Source organism: Protopterus annectens, chromosome 4.part0 (assembly GCF_019279795.1).
Source record: "Protopterus annectens isolate FY-2018-M chromosome 4.part0, PAN1.0, whole genome shotgun sequence".
Lineage (NCBI taxonomy): Eukaryota > Metazoa > Chordata > Ceratodontiformes > Protopteridae > Protopterus > Protopterus annectens.
The window spans coordinates 698350849-698368096 of record NC_056733.1 but is presented as its reverse complement, the minus strand read 5'-3'; the positions used below and the strand labels follow the sequence as shown (position 1 = coordinate 698368096).

The 17248-nt window shown below is 42.2% G+C and overlaps 1 protein-coding gene across 1 annotated transcript in view; it reads left to right on the top strand.

The window, feature by feature from the left end:
* POLE (DNA polymerase epsilon, catalytic subunit) overlaps positions 1–17248 on the top strand; it is a 1031469-nt gene that overhangs the window by 282225 nt on the left and 731996 nt on the right. Inside the window, exons 21-23 of the mRNA XM_044069769.1 lie at positions 8163–8255; positions 10219–10363; positions 11418–11575. Coding sequence (XP_043925704.1) covers positions 8163–8255; positions 10219–10363; positions 11418–11575 — 396 coding nt within the window. The remainder of the gene's footprint in view (positions 1–8162; positions 8256–10218; positions 10364–11417; positions 11576–17248) is intronic.

Here is a 17248-nt window from a genome sequence, read left to right as displayed (position 1 = left end):
AGCCAAGAGTTGAAAAAGTGTGGGAACCTCTGCCTTACATCAATATTTTTTTTATACTTGTCTTCTCTGTTGTGTAACTATACAAGAGACTGCTGTAACTTTGCTGCTTTTTACCATCAAGTGCTCTTCATGTTGTGTAAGTGAACCAAGCAGTTGGTTGTTTGCTTACCTTATAACAAAAGCTGGAGTCTTTATTATAGCAAGTGCAGGCCATAGCTAGAATTGATATGTTTCATGACATTTTCAGTGACAGTATTTGTGATTAGTGTTGTATATGCTGTAGTTGACCTCCATAGAGGCTGAGCCCAACTCCACCTTCCACAATGCAGCCCCTCCTGACACTCTCACTGCAGAGTAGGTGGCCCTTCATTGATAAGCAGACTCTGTCCCTAAGGAGTTTGTGGGAAGGAGTGGAAATAAGCAGCAACTTTGCATTTTTGCATGTGAAGTTGTTTTGGGTAGAGCCACAACTCATGGTGGAGATTCTTCCCACAAATGAGTGGGCAGTGCTGGAGCAGTTTGTGGAGGAGGTGTGTATGCATGTACAGTGATAAACGGCCACTACTGGCATTGACATCATTCAATGCTAGATGTGTGAGAGGGATTGTAAGTAGGGTAAAACAATAAAAGAATTTGAATTGCCCCCACCAAGCGGGGTTCCTTCAGCTAAACTTTCTCCCCCACCTTCTAGCAGTATATCTGTGGCCAACCATTGAAGGAAGAGCAAATGATTCAGAAGAGTGAGGGAGGAGCTCGATGGGCTGGGCAGGGCTGCACTGAGTTGTGGGGGAGGGGACATCAAGACATCGATATTACATTGCTTCTTTCTCTTTTAAGTCATACCTTGGCATAAACTGTTTAGTTATTAGTAACTTTCTCATTGTCCTCATTTACTCAGTATAAAGAGAAGGTCACTGTGAGCTGCCTGTCGGGTGCTAGGATCCGCCACATAACGCAAGCACTCGGGTCACTCCAAAGCAAATACAAATATGACTCAGTCATTGTACATGCTGGTGTGAATGACCTGAGACGTACCTCCCTGGACTCCATGAAAAGAGACATAGAGGAGCTCTCTGATCATGTAGCCCAGGCTGGTATGATCCTGACCTTGAGCAGCATCTTACCCTCACCTAGAATGATGTCACAGTACAAAGACAAAATGATCGATTTTAACAATTGGCTTAAATTTTGGTGTCATTCAAAGGGGATCCAGTGTCTGTCAGCCTGGGATGACATGCTCGACAAGCCACGTTGCTTCGCTAGGGACGGCTTGCACCTGTCACCACTGGGCTTTTGGATATTGGCAAAGGCTCTTGCCACCCCCATAGTGCCTTTTTAGGTAAGGCTCAAAAGTCAAACCCACCCCCATAGACAGCACAAGGAACAAGAAACTAAAGGTAATGCTGCTAAACGCCAGAAGTCTTAACCTCAAGATGCACGCACTCGAAGCTCTCCTCAGTATGGAGAACATCGATATCTGTGCAGTGACAGAAACCTGGTTCAAGGCTCCAGAGAGCACCCCAGCACTACCAGGCTATACCTCATATCATGCTTTTTGGCCCCAAAACCCGGACCGAACCACAAAAGGAGGGGGGAGTTTCCATATTTATCAAGGATATCCACACCTCCAGGTTAGTGGCATTGCACAAAGTATCGGAGACCATCCATGTGCAGCTAACAGTGGGCAAGACTGCTTTTCAGTTTATAGCATCCTACAGACCACCCTCTCAAAGTTAGGAATCCCACTCGGCTTTCCTGAAAACATTGGAGAACATGAAGATCTCTCCGAACACCATTATATTGGGCGACTTCAACTACCCAAACATTGACTGGGAGCACTACTCAAGCCCCAGCACCTTAGCCCAAAGGTTCCTGGAAATTATAAACTCAAATGCTATGGAACAACTAGTCACCACTCCCACAAGAGGGGACAACATACTAGACCTGATCATTACCAACATGGGGACTCTATGCTCCACACCAGAAGTATATCCCTCATTGGTAAGATCAGACCATAAATTAATTTCACTGGATGTCCACATCCCGACCCCACCCCAGCCCAGAAAACCACAGTGAAAAACTTCTCAAAAGTGAACTTCTCACTTCTCAAAACTGAAGTGGAATCCTTCAAGGCCCCAGGGCCAGTGGAAACTACGGCCCAAACTGCAGAATCCTATATAAACGCATTCTACAGACATCTCCAGGAATGCATGGATCATGCTATCCCAAACAAAACCAAGACCCAATCATCCAAAGGCAGGCGTCCAGTCTGGTGGACCCCTGCCATAAATAAACTGTACAACAGAAGGAGGAAGCTACTACATGATAGAGCAAAATCCCTAATAGGGAAGGCATCTCTGATCAGTACTAGCAAAAATTACGATCCCTCATAAAATCCTCCAAGGCCAGCTTCGAGAGAAAAATTGCACAGGACACCAAAGACAATCATAAGGCTTTTTTCAGTTATGTTAGAAACCTGGGATGCAACTCCCAGACTTGTTCTGAGTTGATTCTAAACGACAAAAAATACACTGAACCCACAGACATCGCCAATATCCTGGCAGACAGGTTCAGTGCAAACTTCTCCCCCCCTCCCCCCCAAAAGAGCAAGTATCTATCCCAGCAGAGGGCTGCCTCCCAAACATCTCTGATGCTCAGGTGAAGGCTGCCCTCTCCAAAGCAAAAAACACTGCTTCCATGGGACCAGATGGCGTCCCAGGTTTGGTCCTACATGAACTCCAAGAGGAACTAATCCCTCAAATAAAACAGCTATACAGTCTCAGCCTCACTACAGGATATGTGCCCACAGAATGGCGTACAGCAACTGTGGCCCCACTCCACAAAGGTGGAGCCTCTACGGACCCTGGAAACTATCACCCCATAAGCCTGACTAGCTTAGTCTGCAAGGCTATGGAGAGGATCATCATGGAGCTCATAAACAAAGACATTGGGGACCTACAGACACTAGATCCTACCCAGTTCGGCTTTGTCAAGGGCAGATCCTGCCTTTTGAACCTGGTTGACTTCTTCGAAACAGTCACCAAAGCCATAGATGAAGGGAAGGTAGTCCACACAGCCTATCTGGACCTTGCAAAGGCATTTGACACAATACCCCACTCGGGCATCACAGATAAGCTATCCAGCTTAAATATAAACCCCCTATGTCACAAGATGGGTCGCAAACTAGCTCAAAGATGGAACCCACAGAGTGAGAGTTGCTGGAGCCATGTCAGACTCGAAACCAGTCACAAGTGGCGTCCCACAGGGTTCTGTCCTGGGACCACTCTTGTTCAGTATATACTTTTCCGAGGTACAGGCAAACGTGGGAGGACTATGGCTCACCAAGTTCGCAGACCACTGCAAACTGGGCGCCATAATCAACTCTCCAGCTGACACAAACATCCTTCAAAAAGGTCTCACAGAGACAGATAACTGGTGCCAGCGCCATGGTTTAAAGCTAAATGCCAAAAAATGTATAGTCATACCCTTTGGCAAAAACAATGTGCCCACAAATTACCACATAGGCGGAAACCCATTAAGTACAGAGAAAGTTATTAGGGACCTGGGGACCCAAGTTGATAGCAATCTCTCCTTTGAAAACCACATTGCCAAAGTGGTTAGAAAGACCTACATAGCCCACCTCATCACGAAGGGTTTCACATCTAGATCAAGAGAGGTAATCGTGCCCCTTTATTCATCCCTCATCAGGCCCATCATAGAATACAATGCCCCTTTTGGGATGTACCTTACCCGACACCTGCAGCAATTAGAAAGACCCCAAAAGTATCTCACCAAGAGGATCAAGGGTCTCAAACAGATGCCATATGCTGCTCGGTTAAAAAAACTCCAGCTCTACTCAGTTGCATACCGACTACTTGAGGCGATCTATGCCTGACATACAAAGCTATGTCAAATCCAGAATTAATGGACATGCTCCACCTCAGTAAATCTAAATCCCTTAGAGCCACACGCTTGAGGGACTTGAACCTCAGCACAGAAATAAATAGAACTTGCTGGAGGGACAGGTTCATAACCCAGAGGCTCCCTTCGCTCTGGAATAGAATTCCAGTTCATGTGAGGCAGAGCACCTCACTGAATCTCTTCAAGAAGAATCTCGATAGGTGGATGGTGGATCATAGGTTTGTCCCAGGGATTACTCCCGTGTCACTATTAGACAGAGGCACAGTAAACTAAACCTTAAAAAGGGCACAGTATACTCAAATCAAGGGGTGGCGTAAGCCATACAGAATCGGGCTAGGCTTATAATTGCCTCAGGGCAGATAGCCTAGTATGAACCTATGAACTTATGATAAAACAGAAACCATACTCGTCAGCTGTTATGTTAGTAATTCCTTGACATATCCACTACAGCGTGGATGGTCTTTAACAGACTTGAATGTGTGTGTATCTACATACGTTTGTTTATTTACATTGTAATTACACTCCAGCAGAAAACAAATGCCGACTTATAGCTACTGTCATTGTGAACCGTATCTAAAGTAAGTACAACAAACTTGAAACTTGCTTAATTATCTCTGTGTGTGATGCAGTAGTCACCACAGAGTTAACTTGTTAGCCATATATATAAATTGCCATGCTTTTCGCTGTTGGAGGCCAAGTTAGAGTTAGTTGTGGTGTATTCCTGTTGATATAAGCAATGTATTTCCAGCAAGGTTACCTCATGGTTCCTAAATAACAAAGGTAGTGAACCTAACTGGATTGGCTGTAAAAAACTTACTTGGAAATAACTTTGAAGATCAAGTCAAGGTTTTGGTAATATCTACCCTGTACTTGTCTTCAACCAGAAGAATGCATTTAGTCATTATAGAAATTCTCACCTGAAGTGTAAATATTGAATAATAAGTTGGTGTACTGGACTTGATTGGTATCAACAAGCCCACAGAATCAGTCCTTGAATTGAGAATAATTAACTTGGCATTCAAACTAAATATCTTCAAAGATATCGATCCATAGTCCAATATAACAAATTCCTTAGTGACCATTGAAGCTTTTATTTTCTTAGCAAAGAGCAATCTGCCAGATATTTGAATAACATAATATAAGGTGCTACATTATCTGTAGAAAGTAGATCTTTCATATATCTTTGTCTGTAATGACTGGTCTTGTGTAACCAAGCAAAATATCTGTATTGTGTCACAGCATTTGCTGAACATAATGCTTCTTGCACAAAACAGATTCTACTCACTCAGGACATCATTTATGCAATGCACTCCAGTTTTGTGGTTAACCCCAGAAATTATAAAGGTGTTTACCCTCACAAGACATCTACAGCAGCTGGAAAGGCCACCGAAATACCTCACTAAAAGAATCACAGGCCTAAAGCAGATGCCCTATGCGGACAGTCTAAAAAAACTCCAGCTATACTCTGTGGCATATCGTCTACTCAGAGGTGATCTCTGCTTACCATACAAGGCCACGTCATACCCTGAGCTGTTGGACATGCTCCACTTAAAAAAAATCCCAATCACTCAGAGCCACACACTCCAGGGATCTAAACTTTGTCATCACAATGAACAAAACTTGCTGGAGGGATAGGTTCCTGACCCAGAGACACTCCCCATTCTCTGGAATAGACTGCCCATATATGTCAAGCAGAGCGCCTCCTTGGCCCTCTTCAAGAGGAACCTTGACAATTTAATGGGAGATGGGAAATTCTCCTTGGGTATCACGTCAGTCGCCCTGCTAGGCAGTGGTCCAGGGAAGTAAATATTGTGGGAAGAAATATCCAGGGAATTGTTAAGGCTAGACTTGTACAGGCCCTAGGGCCGATAGCCTAGTACCAACCTATGATTGAGAACCGCTTCCAAGAAACACCTTTTCTTAATTTTTAGCAATGTAATTTTCAGGTTTCCGTGTGTGGACAGTCTTTACTTTTTTTAACTGTATTACTAATTATTCACTTATGCTCTCTGTCATGCAGATGTGTACTCTGATCTCTGCAAAACCCTCAGATGTGTACTCTAATCTCTGCAAAACCCTCTTCACCAGGAAAACACCGGTACAAATAATCAGTCAGGGAATCTTTTCATTAAAATGTTTTCTTTAACTTTAGTCACTTTTAATCCATGAACTCAATGCTTGCTGATTAACCTCCCATGGTAAATATTCTGTAATATGTCTTGTTCATATTCTCTGTACCCATATCTAGAGCAATTGTATTATTGTGTTTCTTACTGTCGCAGGTTTAGTTTTGTAAATCCCCTCCCCAATATATAGTGTGTCATTCATATGAGATGTTCACTAAGTTTGTAATATAGCTCCTACAATTTTACTGTTTTTTTAAGCTGTACATAAAGTACTGATGCAGTATTTGTTGTACAAACTGAATTTGTATTCTGCTGGATAATGTATTCCGTATATAATTACTGTTCCATAACAGTTCCTATTCTGTTAATTCATGTATGCTAACTATGTATTTGGTGGGTTAGTCTTTTTATTAATTTAAACTTTGAATTGATTGGAGCCCCACATAGAATAAAGCCATTGATGCAGTAAAGGAGCACTGCTCTTTGACGTTTTATTTTGCTCCTTTACAGGTAGCCAAAACTGACCTTACTGAAAGTCATATTGAATAAAAAATGTTTTTGGCACAACTTTGAAGGTAAAAATGGTAAAAAGTATATATTTTGATCCTCCTTGCAGGTGTTTTACTCTCCGCACTTATCAATTTTGAGTTTGGTCCATCTGAGATAAGAGCAGAGTTTGGCTAACTGTATGTTATTGAATAAATGGTCACTGCCGCATTCTCCTGCTACCGTTTTATGCATATCTTTATATGGATATACTTCAAATTTTTGAAAACCCACTTATCTGAAAAAAAAATTGCCCAAACAAAATTGCCAAAACTGTATTTTAACGAACGACCAGATTGCCAAAACTTTACCCAGGGCAAGTATCCAGTCATCCAACATGGGGAAATATGCTTTTTCCCCACTGTAGTGCAATCTTGGAGTTGGTATATTTAGTTAGGGGGGTTTGGGGGGTGCAGCCCCCTCCTGCATGGGTTTGGAGATAGGGCGGGGTTTCTTTTTTAATGTTGGATGAGTAGATACCCTGCATAAAGTTTCGGTAACCCGTTCAGTCGTTAAACTCAGGTTTCCACAATTTTGTCTTTGCGATTTCGTCTTCGGGTAGTGGGTTTTCATTAATCTAAAGTAAACGCCTTTATACATATGGTATGTGTGTATATCTAGATACTCTGAATACACAAGAGCAAATGCACAAAACACTAGTAAGACTGACTGACAAAGCCTTACGTAGCTCTTTCACACTAAAAAGCCCTATAAACCACTCTGACTGCAGAATCCAGAACTGATACTTTCTGAATAATGAATAGCTTTACCCCTTGTTCATGTGTGCTAACCCTAACCACAACTCTACAAATCATTTATCCTAACAGTACCACTGAATCTAGTACATACTTCCACTAAAGCATAGTACAAATTCAATTGATCTTCCTTAGCTCTTAATCTAACCATAATTCACAAATGCTTGCAAGTGCTTATCTACTCGCTATAACCAATATTTTTTTTAATACTCTCTCAAATTTAGGACTGCCACGGTGGTGCAGCGGTTAGCATTGCCACCTCACAGCAAGAGGTTTTCCGGTTCGATCCTCGGCTGGGGTGCCTTCTGTGCGGAGTCTGCATGTCCTCGCTGGGGGTCGCGTGGGTTTCCTCCGGGGCTTCGGTTTCCTCCCACATACCAAAGACATGCAGTAGGTGGATTGGACACTCTAAATTGGCCCTAGGTGTGAGTGTGTTCATGTGTGTGCCTTCTGTGGAACGTTGGGCGCCGAGCTGGCAACTCGACACTGTGAAACTCCACTGCCAATCATGAGCGGACAGTTCATCCGCTGTGGCGACACCTAACCGGGAAAAGCAGAAAGAAGAAGAAGTCGTCTCAAACTTTGCTTCCCAATGAGTATTCAACCTTTATGATTATACCCATAAATAGTTTGACCCACGTTTTTATACCTGATAGGGGGCAGCATTCTCTGCATTTACGTTTATTAGGAGCCCTGTACTTGATTCTGCCTTGGATAGTAATATTTTTGTGGTGTTTCTATGTTTTCTTCTAGTGTGATCTCATAGTTCAGAGTTTCTTGCTTATATTACATAGTGTATTACTGTTTCTTGCAGAGCTCGCTGGTATTCCATGGAGATGGCAGGGATTGTGTGCTTCACCGGAGCGAACATCATCACTCAGGCCAGAGAGTTAATAGAGCAGATTGGGTAAGACTGAGTTAGCAGTGATTTCTTTTTTTCAGTGATTTTAAGCCAGAACAAATGTAGAGTGTGCTGCTGTTACTTCTGATGCACAAGGAAATCAAGGGCAAGGATTTTTTAGTAGATATGACAAGCTGAATAGTCTGTATTCATCTGGCTATGAGATGCATAATATATGTCTGGCTTGTAAAACTTGCTGATATTTTTCTTACTAAAACTGACTTCTCTCTGTGTTTTGTGTTGAAGTGTTAAACTGTTGCAAAGTTTTATGTTACGATCATTCACTAGTACATTTTGGCCATAAGAGACATGGCATTTATTTGCTACTGAAAACTCTCTGGCTACACTCCTTTCTTGCCCAGTAGCTGCTTCAAGTGTTGCTTGTACATGTTAACATCCATCACCCCCAGTTTGGTTCCACTTTTGGGCTTCCTTCTCTGACGGAAATATCTGTTTAATGATTTGTACTTTTCACATATAGTGGAAGCCAGATTAAGGAATTTCAGATGGTGTTGAGTCTATTTTTGGTGACCTGTGAGGAAAGGATGCTGTATTCTTGTCTTCAGTTTTCTTCTGTATTGCATTAAAATAAGCAAAGTGATTGTACAATATTGTATCTGTTCTATTTCTCTGCTGTTGGGGTCTTGCCTTTGGGTGTCATCGAGGTGGTCTTTATTATGGAGCCATATTAAACCTCCTTTCATACCATTTAACAGGACTTACTTTCGTGTTCAGTCTGCTTTAAATGCATATGTTTAAAGCCATCATCTCGGACCATTGCAGTTATCCACTTGCTAAAAGAGAAGAAGAAAAAACAAAAGGAAAACATGCCTTTCAGCATCAGTATAGAGAAGCAGCTTGCCACAGTACTTAATATCCATGTATTTTCTCAGCCCCTCAGTTGTTCCTTCTAGCCATTATGTTGACAGAGGAAATCTCTCAGGGAATACTATGTGTGTGTGAAGTAGAACAATGGTCTGTACAGCTGGCACATATCTATTGGAGTACAAATAGCAGGCAGTGACATTAAGTAACAAAGGTTATTAAATGGCCAGCAACTGTGCAAGTTCCTTCTGCGCAATTATTTTTTTTCCCCCTCTGGTACATTTATGTTCTTGGGGCTGAACAATGCGGTATTTTACCAAGGAGATAATGTTTTGTAAGCCCTTGTCTACAGAAATTATGACATTCACTTCACTTCCATGTACTGTGCCCTGTAGTGGGGGTAAAAACTCTGGGTTAATTTTTTCCAGTTGACACATGATGAGCAGGGACCTCACAGCAGCTCCCATCTGTGCTTCCTCTTAGGCCTGCTCCACCACCTCTCCATTTTCACCAGGACACAATAGTGTTGCTCCAGCACATTGTGAGTCTTTCTCTGTGGTAAAGGTAGAAGAACTGTGCCCTTTGTTTTGAAGACCAAGAGAAGTAGATCCTTAGCCTCCGATAGAGGATAGGTTTGTTTTAGCATTTCATCTTTATCATTATTTTTGCTTTCTGTATCTGTTCCTTATTTGGCTTCCTCACAGTGCAGGTATGCACTCCCAACCACTTTTCCACTAGCAAGCTTGCCGTTTTATTTCACCTTACTGTTCAGAAGTGAGTCTGTCCTACTTCAAAGAACTATTCAGAGTGGTTTTAGCCTATATTTTTCAGAGATTTGAATAGTCTCACTTTTTTCCTTAGCTAGGTGGGTGGCATGTTTAGCTTGTTTAGCTGAGAAAGTAAAATGAATCCATAGGGCAATAAGCCATTAATATGAAATGGTACATCGTCTTTGTAAGATTTGTCCTGACAGTGTGTGTTCAGGTTTATAGAAGGAATGAAAAGTTTTAACAAGGGCCCTTTGCTATTAGGCAATAGTTTGCCAGTAATGCACTTAGAACTCCAGTAAATGTTTTATATCGTTGCACTGAAATTTGTATGGAGATTTCAGACAAGTTAAATTTTATTTTCTTTGTTTCAACAGGAGGCCGTTGGAGTTGGATACTGATGGGATCTGGTGTGTTCTTCCAAACTCTTTCCCTGAGAATTTTGTAATAAAATCAAATAATCCCAAGAAGCCAAAGGTTACGATTTCATACCCTGGTGCAATGCTGAATGTGTTGGTGAAGGTATGTATTGCAGTGCATTTTGTGTAACGTAGCATACTTTCTGTTATGGTCTACTTGAATTTGTATGTGGAGTATGACTTCTGCTGTTACTCAAGACTGGTGTGTCAGCAGCTTCCTGGGCTTCTGCTAGAACCTGTAGACTTTGTTATGGCCTGTCCAACTTGTGTGTACTGGGAAGTCATTGTTTTGAGATGCTACTTGGACATTTTATATTTTTGCTTTTTAGTTGTGTATTTGTGTTTTGCTATCATTGTGTATTCCCTTACTACACAGTAGTAAAGCATTTTATATAACCTGCAGTAAAGCTTTATGCTTTGGTAAAAGCAGGGTTTCTAGTTATTATGATGCAATTTATGTAATTAATCTGTAATGTATTGCTAATAGCATTTCTCACAATAAATTGTTCTGTTTTTACCTTGATCAAAGTCTCCTCCCTTTCATAGTTTTTTCATATTCATTTAGTTTCTTCCTGTAATTTGCCACCCTTTTACAGATGTAACATTTCTTACTGTAATAGTAACCAGAAATATATCGGTTTACCATTAGTTCAAAGATTGTTGTAACAAACATATCTTTTATATAGTGTGGGATTTGAGTTTAAGTACAGTCCTAGTGTTCTTAATGACATAGTTGTGCAGCTGTTGCCACAGTGATGGGTATCTGCTTTGGGCAATGATGTCACAACTAACAGGATTGTAGTTCTGTCGTAGTGAGAAAAGAAAATGACTAGTACAACAGCATGGAAGAGATTCATGGATGATCTGTTTTATTTTATTATATCCTACTGTATTTTATTATATCATTGTTAAATGAGGAGCTTTACTCCGTGGGCCTAAGCTGAAAGTGTGTTTCTGGCTAAATTGGACTTTCCCAGTTAACAAATGGAAGGAAGGAGAGAAAGAATGAAAAAAATAAAATAAAATAAACATGTCTTAATAATGCCTTAATATTTTGTTTTATGTGAAAGCAGTAACTTGTGCCAGGAGAGTGGGTCTGCAATGTTCTGCAAGACAGTAGACCATACATTTTTAGCATCTTTTTCTTTTATTTTCAGGATGGATTTACTAATCACCAGTACCAGGAGCTTGTAGACCCAGCGACACTTACTTACATAACGCGCTCTGAAAACAGCATCTTCTTTGAAGTAGATGGGCCATACTTGGCTATGATCCTTCCCGCTTCCAAGGAAGAGGGAAAGAAACTGAAAAAAAGGTAAATATGTATTTCAGCAGGAAACACTGGAGCAATAAACTCTTAATTTGAATCCTGTTCCTAGGTCAGTGCTTTTACATCTGGGACGTAGGAACTATTTTATGGAGATTTGGAAATAGGCTGATGGAGGTCACAGCATACAAGTTAATGGTTACTTTGACCTACGTTTGCAAGACCTATAGTTAAGACGGTTTCTGTAAGTTTGGATGTTACTGTGAGTGAGGGGAACCTGTATGAATTCTTTTCCATTGTTTATGCTGTGGAAGTGGAACATACACCCATACTAGGGAAGAGAGAATTAAAATAGCTGAAGATTGTTGGCTCTCAGCTGAAATATTACACTTTATCTTGGCCAAAAGTTCAAAAAACTATGTATCAGTACTGTAGTCTGCCTCTGAGGTGTCCGTGACATTTGAGCTTGGCCAAAAGTTCAAAAAGCTATGTATCCGTATTGTAGTCTGCCTCTGCCTGAGGTGTGAATTTTTGTGATATATTTAGCATTTAGGTTCTTATTTAATGTTTGTCTAATGTGTGGGTTTTGAGAAATGGTTTAAACTATAATTTAGACACCGGAATGAGTTCATGGTAGGTTAGGTATTTCATTTAATGGTAAGGCCATGAGGAGCAAAATATTTTCCTGGGAAATTCGTAGCACAGATTACAAAAAAAAAGGATAATAAGGTTGATATCTGTTGGGTGGAAACTTGTTGTTGGAGTATGACATTTAAGAGATTTTATAGCATTAATGTAATGTGGAATAAGTTTTGTCTGTTATGAAGGGGGGGGCAGGGTTGTCTGGCTATATCCTGTTTGGAAAGTCAAAGGTGGTGTTAAGTTGAAGAGGGAAGTTTATTCAAAGACGGATGTTAATAATCAAGAAGTTAAAGAGAAATTGAAGTGGCAGGAGGTGAGTGATGTTGAAGGGGCAACCTGAGATGCCCAGTGATCATCTTGGGTATGTATAAATGAATGATGCTCATTTGACAGGGTTTTCTTAAGGGAAGAATGACTTAATAAAGAGGTTGCAGTTCAGAAGATAGAACCTTTGTTATGTCTAATATTAAATATTACTGTTGTACCCTACTGTGGTACTTGTATCAGACTCCTTAATTTGTTTAATATTTCTATAGAGATGTCTGCTGTACTTTTGCCAAAGGCACTTGGACCAGAACTGTTGGTATATTTAATATCTTCATAATGATTATTGCTGTACTAAACAAATGGAGATGTGTCCTGCTGAGCAGAGGAAATGGGGTGAGAAGAGCGGTTTCCTGTTAAAATGTTGACTTAAAATGCAAAGTCCCGATGTGCTGAAAAAAAGACCAAAAATCTAGGATGAGTGAATAGCAAACATCAGTCTTCTCCTTTTAAACTTTTTTTTTTAATTTTTTTAAAGGAGATAAGCCCCCTTGCATCCCCAACCCCCAAACATGTATATATACCAACTCTGGGATTATCATACCTCAGAGAAAAGGGAGTATACCAAGGAATGGCAGTCATACCACCAACAAGAAGGTGGTTTCCGTAGGATGAGACTGTTCCTGTGCATATTTCTGTTGGGTTGATCTCTGTGGTTTCCCCAAATGTGAGAAACTCCCCTGCATTTCTGTCAGTCCAGGGGGATCTAGTATCTGTCAACCTGGGAAGACATGGTAGACCTGGCCCTGCTGCTTTGCTAGAGATGGTCTGCACCTGTCCCCCCCCCCCCCAAGCTTTTGGATACTGGCAAAAGCCCTTACCTCCCCCATAGTGCCTTTTTTAAGCAATGTCAAAACAAATTTTCCAGTGTAACAAAATCTAATCAAGACAAACTTAGGGTTGTGCTGCTTAATGCTAAGAGTTTAAACATGAAACCGCATTCCCTGGAAGCACTCCTCACCTTGGAGGACGCTGACATCTGTGCAGATGTTCATCATGTTTCACTGTTGCAGTCATCACTGTAGGGTTCTCCCCTGCCGGCAGGCAGTCCTCGGTCGGCCAGAATCCCAAAGTCTGGGTCCGGCGTTGGTTGCTCAGCCATGCTCCCTGACGTCAGAGCACCAGGAGTATAAAGCTGGCAGCCGACACCATGTTCTCCAGTCTTTCTTGCCGTGCGGTGAAAGCAGTTCACAAGTGCCGGTCGGCTGACTCCTGACAATTTTTTCTTACGTACTTCAGTCCGAAGACTTTCTTCTCCTACTCAAAGCTAAGTACCCCATTGGGGAAACTTTTTTCTTGCTCCAGTCCGATGTCAGAAAAAGTTAATAATTGTATTTCATGTGGGAAGCAAATACCTCATAAAGATTTTCATTCTTACTGTATTCCTTGCTTAGGCCCTGACCACGACGTAGCTAGTTGTCGGTTTTGTGCTAGATTTAATCAACGTACGATTAAACGAAGGAACAATTTTGCATTTCATTACTTCGGTAGGTGATTTAATTACAAAATGTCGTCGGACACGCTTCCGACTACCGGAGTTCACAAACGACGCAAGGATAAAGACAGGCCTCCGAGGTCCAAAACAGACGACGTTGTACAAGCAGAGCCAGCTTCAGGTTCAGCCGTCGTCAGTGAGGCGCTTTTGCAGCCCCTGTCGTCGGCCATTTCGGAACCGATGGCCGAAACGGACTCCCACGAGGAGCCAACTAGGCCTTTGAATATTTCAGTTTCAGGACCTTCGGACAATGCTCCCTCGGATGGGTCCAGAGCCGCTGTGCAGGTACCAGCTTCCGAGGGTATTTTCAGGCCTACACAGCTTCTGATAAAGGCAAAGACAAAGGCAAAGACTCCTTCCAAATCAAAGACTACAGCCCAGGCCTCTTCTGATCCGGGACCCAAGTCTCAGAAACAGTTAATTAAGATGGCGGAGGACTTGCTTACTATGATTAGGGGTTCACATCCCCCTCCAGATAAAAGGCCAAGGCAGGAATTGTATTATGACTCTTCTGATCAGGCTTCTGTTTCTTCAGTGTCTTCTTCTGACCAGGATTATTCTTTCCCTCCTTATGAGGATTCTGATGCTGAGGAATCCATTCCTTCAGCTTCTCCCCCTGAGGAGTTTTCTTTTGGGGAAACTTTACATGAAATGAGGGAACATTTTCACTGGGAAGGACAGGAGTACTCTGAATCTAAGAAAAGACTTAGGGATTTTCTTCTTCTTCCCCAACATAGACCCCTGGCTATTCCTCCTATTTTGGATATTGTGGATGATGCCTTTTCTGAGGCTAACTTAACTCCCGACTCTTTTCCTCCAGCTCCTTTTAAGCCAGACAGATATTATAGGGTTCCTGATTCCCACCAGTTTTTATACAAGAATCCTACTGCTGATCCTGAAACCATTTCTCAGGGCCCTAAGGGGGTTAAGGCCGCTTCTGCTAAAAACCCCATTCCCACAGACAAGGATTCCATAGCTTTAGAGAGATGGGGCAAAAAAGTGTACACTTCTGCAACTTTTTCTATTAGGGCTTTTAACTGTCAATTTCATATGCTGAAATACCAGCAATTTCTACGGTCTGTTTTGAAACAAAAGCTAACTTCCATTTCTGCTTGTGCAGACAATAAGGAATTACATGATTTAATGCATGCCACTAAACAAGTAGGGAAACATGGTTTACACTGTGGTTTTGATGCTTTGGAGGCTTCTTGTAGGGCTGCTGCCTCTGGCACAGTCATTAGAAGACATGCTTGGTTAAAGGAACAAAACTTGCCGGATCAAGTAAAAGCTAAGTTATTAGATGCTCCTGTTCAGCATAATGTTTTGTTTGGATCCAAGGCTGAAGAGGTAATAAAGAAGATGGAGGACAAGGCAAAATCCATGCAAACGGTTAAGGATTTCTTACAAGTACAGCCCCCCAGATTTAGTAGGAATTGGCCTACTAAAAATTGGTCCTTTCCCAATTCAGCCAGGCCTCAGAGGGGTGGATACAGACGCTCCAGAGGAAGGCCCCAAACGCAGACCTCCTACAGACCTAGACAGTGGACTGCTTCCACCCCTAGGGGTGGAGAGGACAGATCTCAAGCTCATAGAAAACGGGCTCAATGACTCCCTCTGCTGGGCTTCAGGAACTTCTTGCCTGGAAACTCCTCTCGGAGGAAAACTCTCTCTTTTTCACCAAAATTGGACTCGTATAACCCAAGACAAGTGGGTTCTGGATGTGGTTTCAAGAGGTTACAAATTCCATTTTCATACCCTACCAAGACCAAGCGGATGGCCGGATCTACCAAAACATCAATGGTTAGAGGCCTTAAACCAGGTGGAAGCCCTCTTGGCTATGAAGGCCATAGAACTGGTTCCACTTTCAGAAATGGGACAAGGTTTTTACTCAAGGCTCTTTCTAGTCCCCAGAAAGCAAAATTCATGGAGACCCATCCTGGATCTGTCAGTCTTGAACACTTTTCTCGAGATACCAAAATTCAAGATGCTTACTCTACAGCAGCTACTTCCAATGCTGAGCAAAAATGCATGGATGGTAACTTTGGATTTAAAGGAGGCTTATTTACACATTCTTATCAGGCAGGGGTGCAGAAAATACCCTCAAGTTCAAGGCCGGATCGAGGCACTATCAATTCACTGCGCTGCCCTTTGGATTGTCTACTGCGCCCAGGGTCTTCACCAAATGCCTGGCACCAGTAGTAGCTTATTGCAGACTCAAGGGAATTCAAATTTACCCTTATCTGGACGACTGTCTTATTCAAGCAGACAGCAAGGATGTCTTACTCCAGCATCTAGAATTTGTTCAGAATCAAGTTCCTGGGATTCACTGTGAACATAAAAAAGTCAAATTTGACATCCTCATAACAGATAACTTTTCTGGGCGCTCTTCTGAACACAACAACCCGGATGGCATTTCTGACATCCGAAAAACAATTACAGCTGGCTTCATCTTTCAAAACCTTGGCGTCTCTAACTCAGCTTTCTGCAAGGAAATTCCTGCAGGCTTTGGGTTACATGGCCTCCTGCATCCTCCTCGTACCATATGCAAGACTACATATGAGGAAAATACAGTGGTACCTAAAAAGTGTATGGTCCCAGCATTGCCACAGTCTAGACACACAGATCACTGTCCTGCCTTGTCTACAAAAGGAATTCCTTTGGTAGACCAAGGCATGTATTCAAAACAAAGGGAAAGCCTTCAGTCTGCCTCCAGCCAGCCAGATACTAACCACGGATGCCTCTGATTACGCATAGGGAGCCCATTTGCAGGGAAAATGTCTGCAGGGCCTTTGGACAAAGGATCAGAAGCACCTGCATATCAATTTAAAGGAAATGTTAGCTGTTCAGAACGCTCTATTGGCCTTCAGGAATCTGCTACAACCAGGACAACTACTGATACGGACAGACAACACCACAGTTATGTGGTACATAAACAAGCAAGGGGGTTCACACTCCTACCCCCTTTGCAGACTAGCCATGAATCTATGGAACACAGCTCTAGCTTGCAAAGTGGACCTACAAGCTCAGTATCTACCAGGGAAACTAAACATCCTGGCCGACAGTCTGAGCAGGAACCTGTCAGACCCACACGAGTGGATCTTGGACACCGAAATATTCAAGATGATTACAGCAGTCTGGGGATGCCCGCACATAGATCTTTTTGCATCCCACCTCAATCATCAACTACAGATTTTTTGCACAAGGACATTTCACGAACTAGCATGGAAAGTGGATGCGCTATCATTCAGTTGGAGAAACCT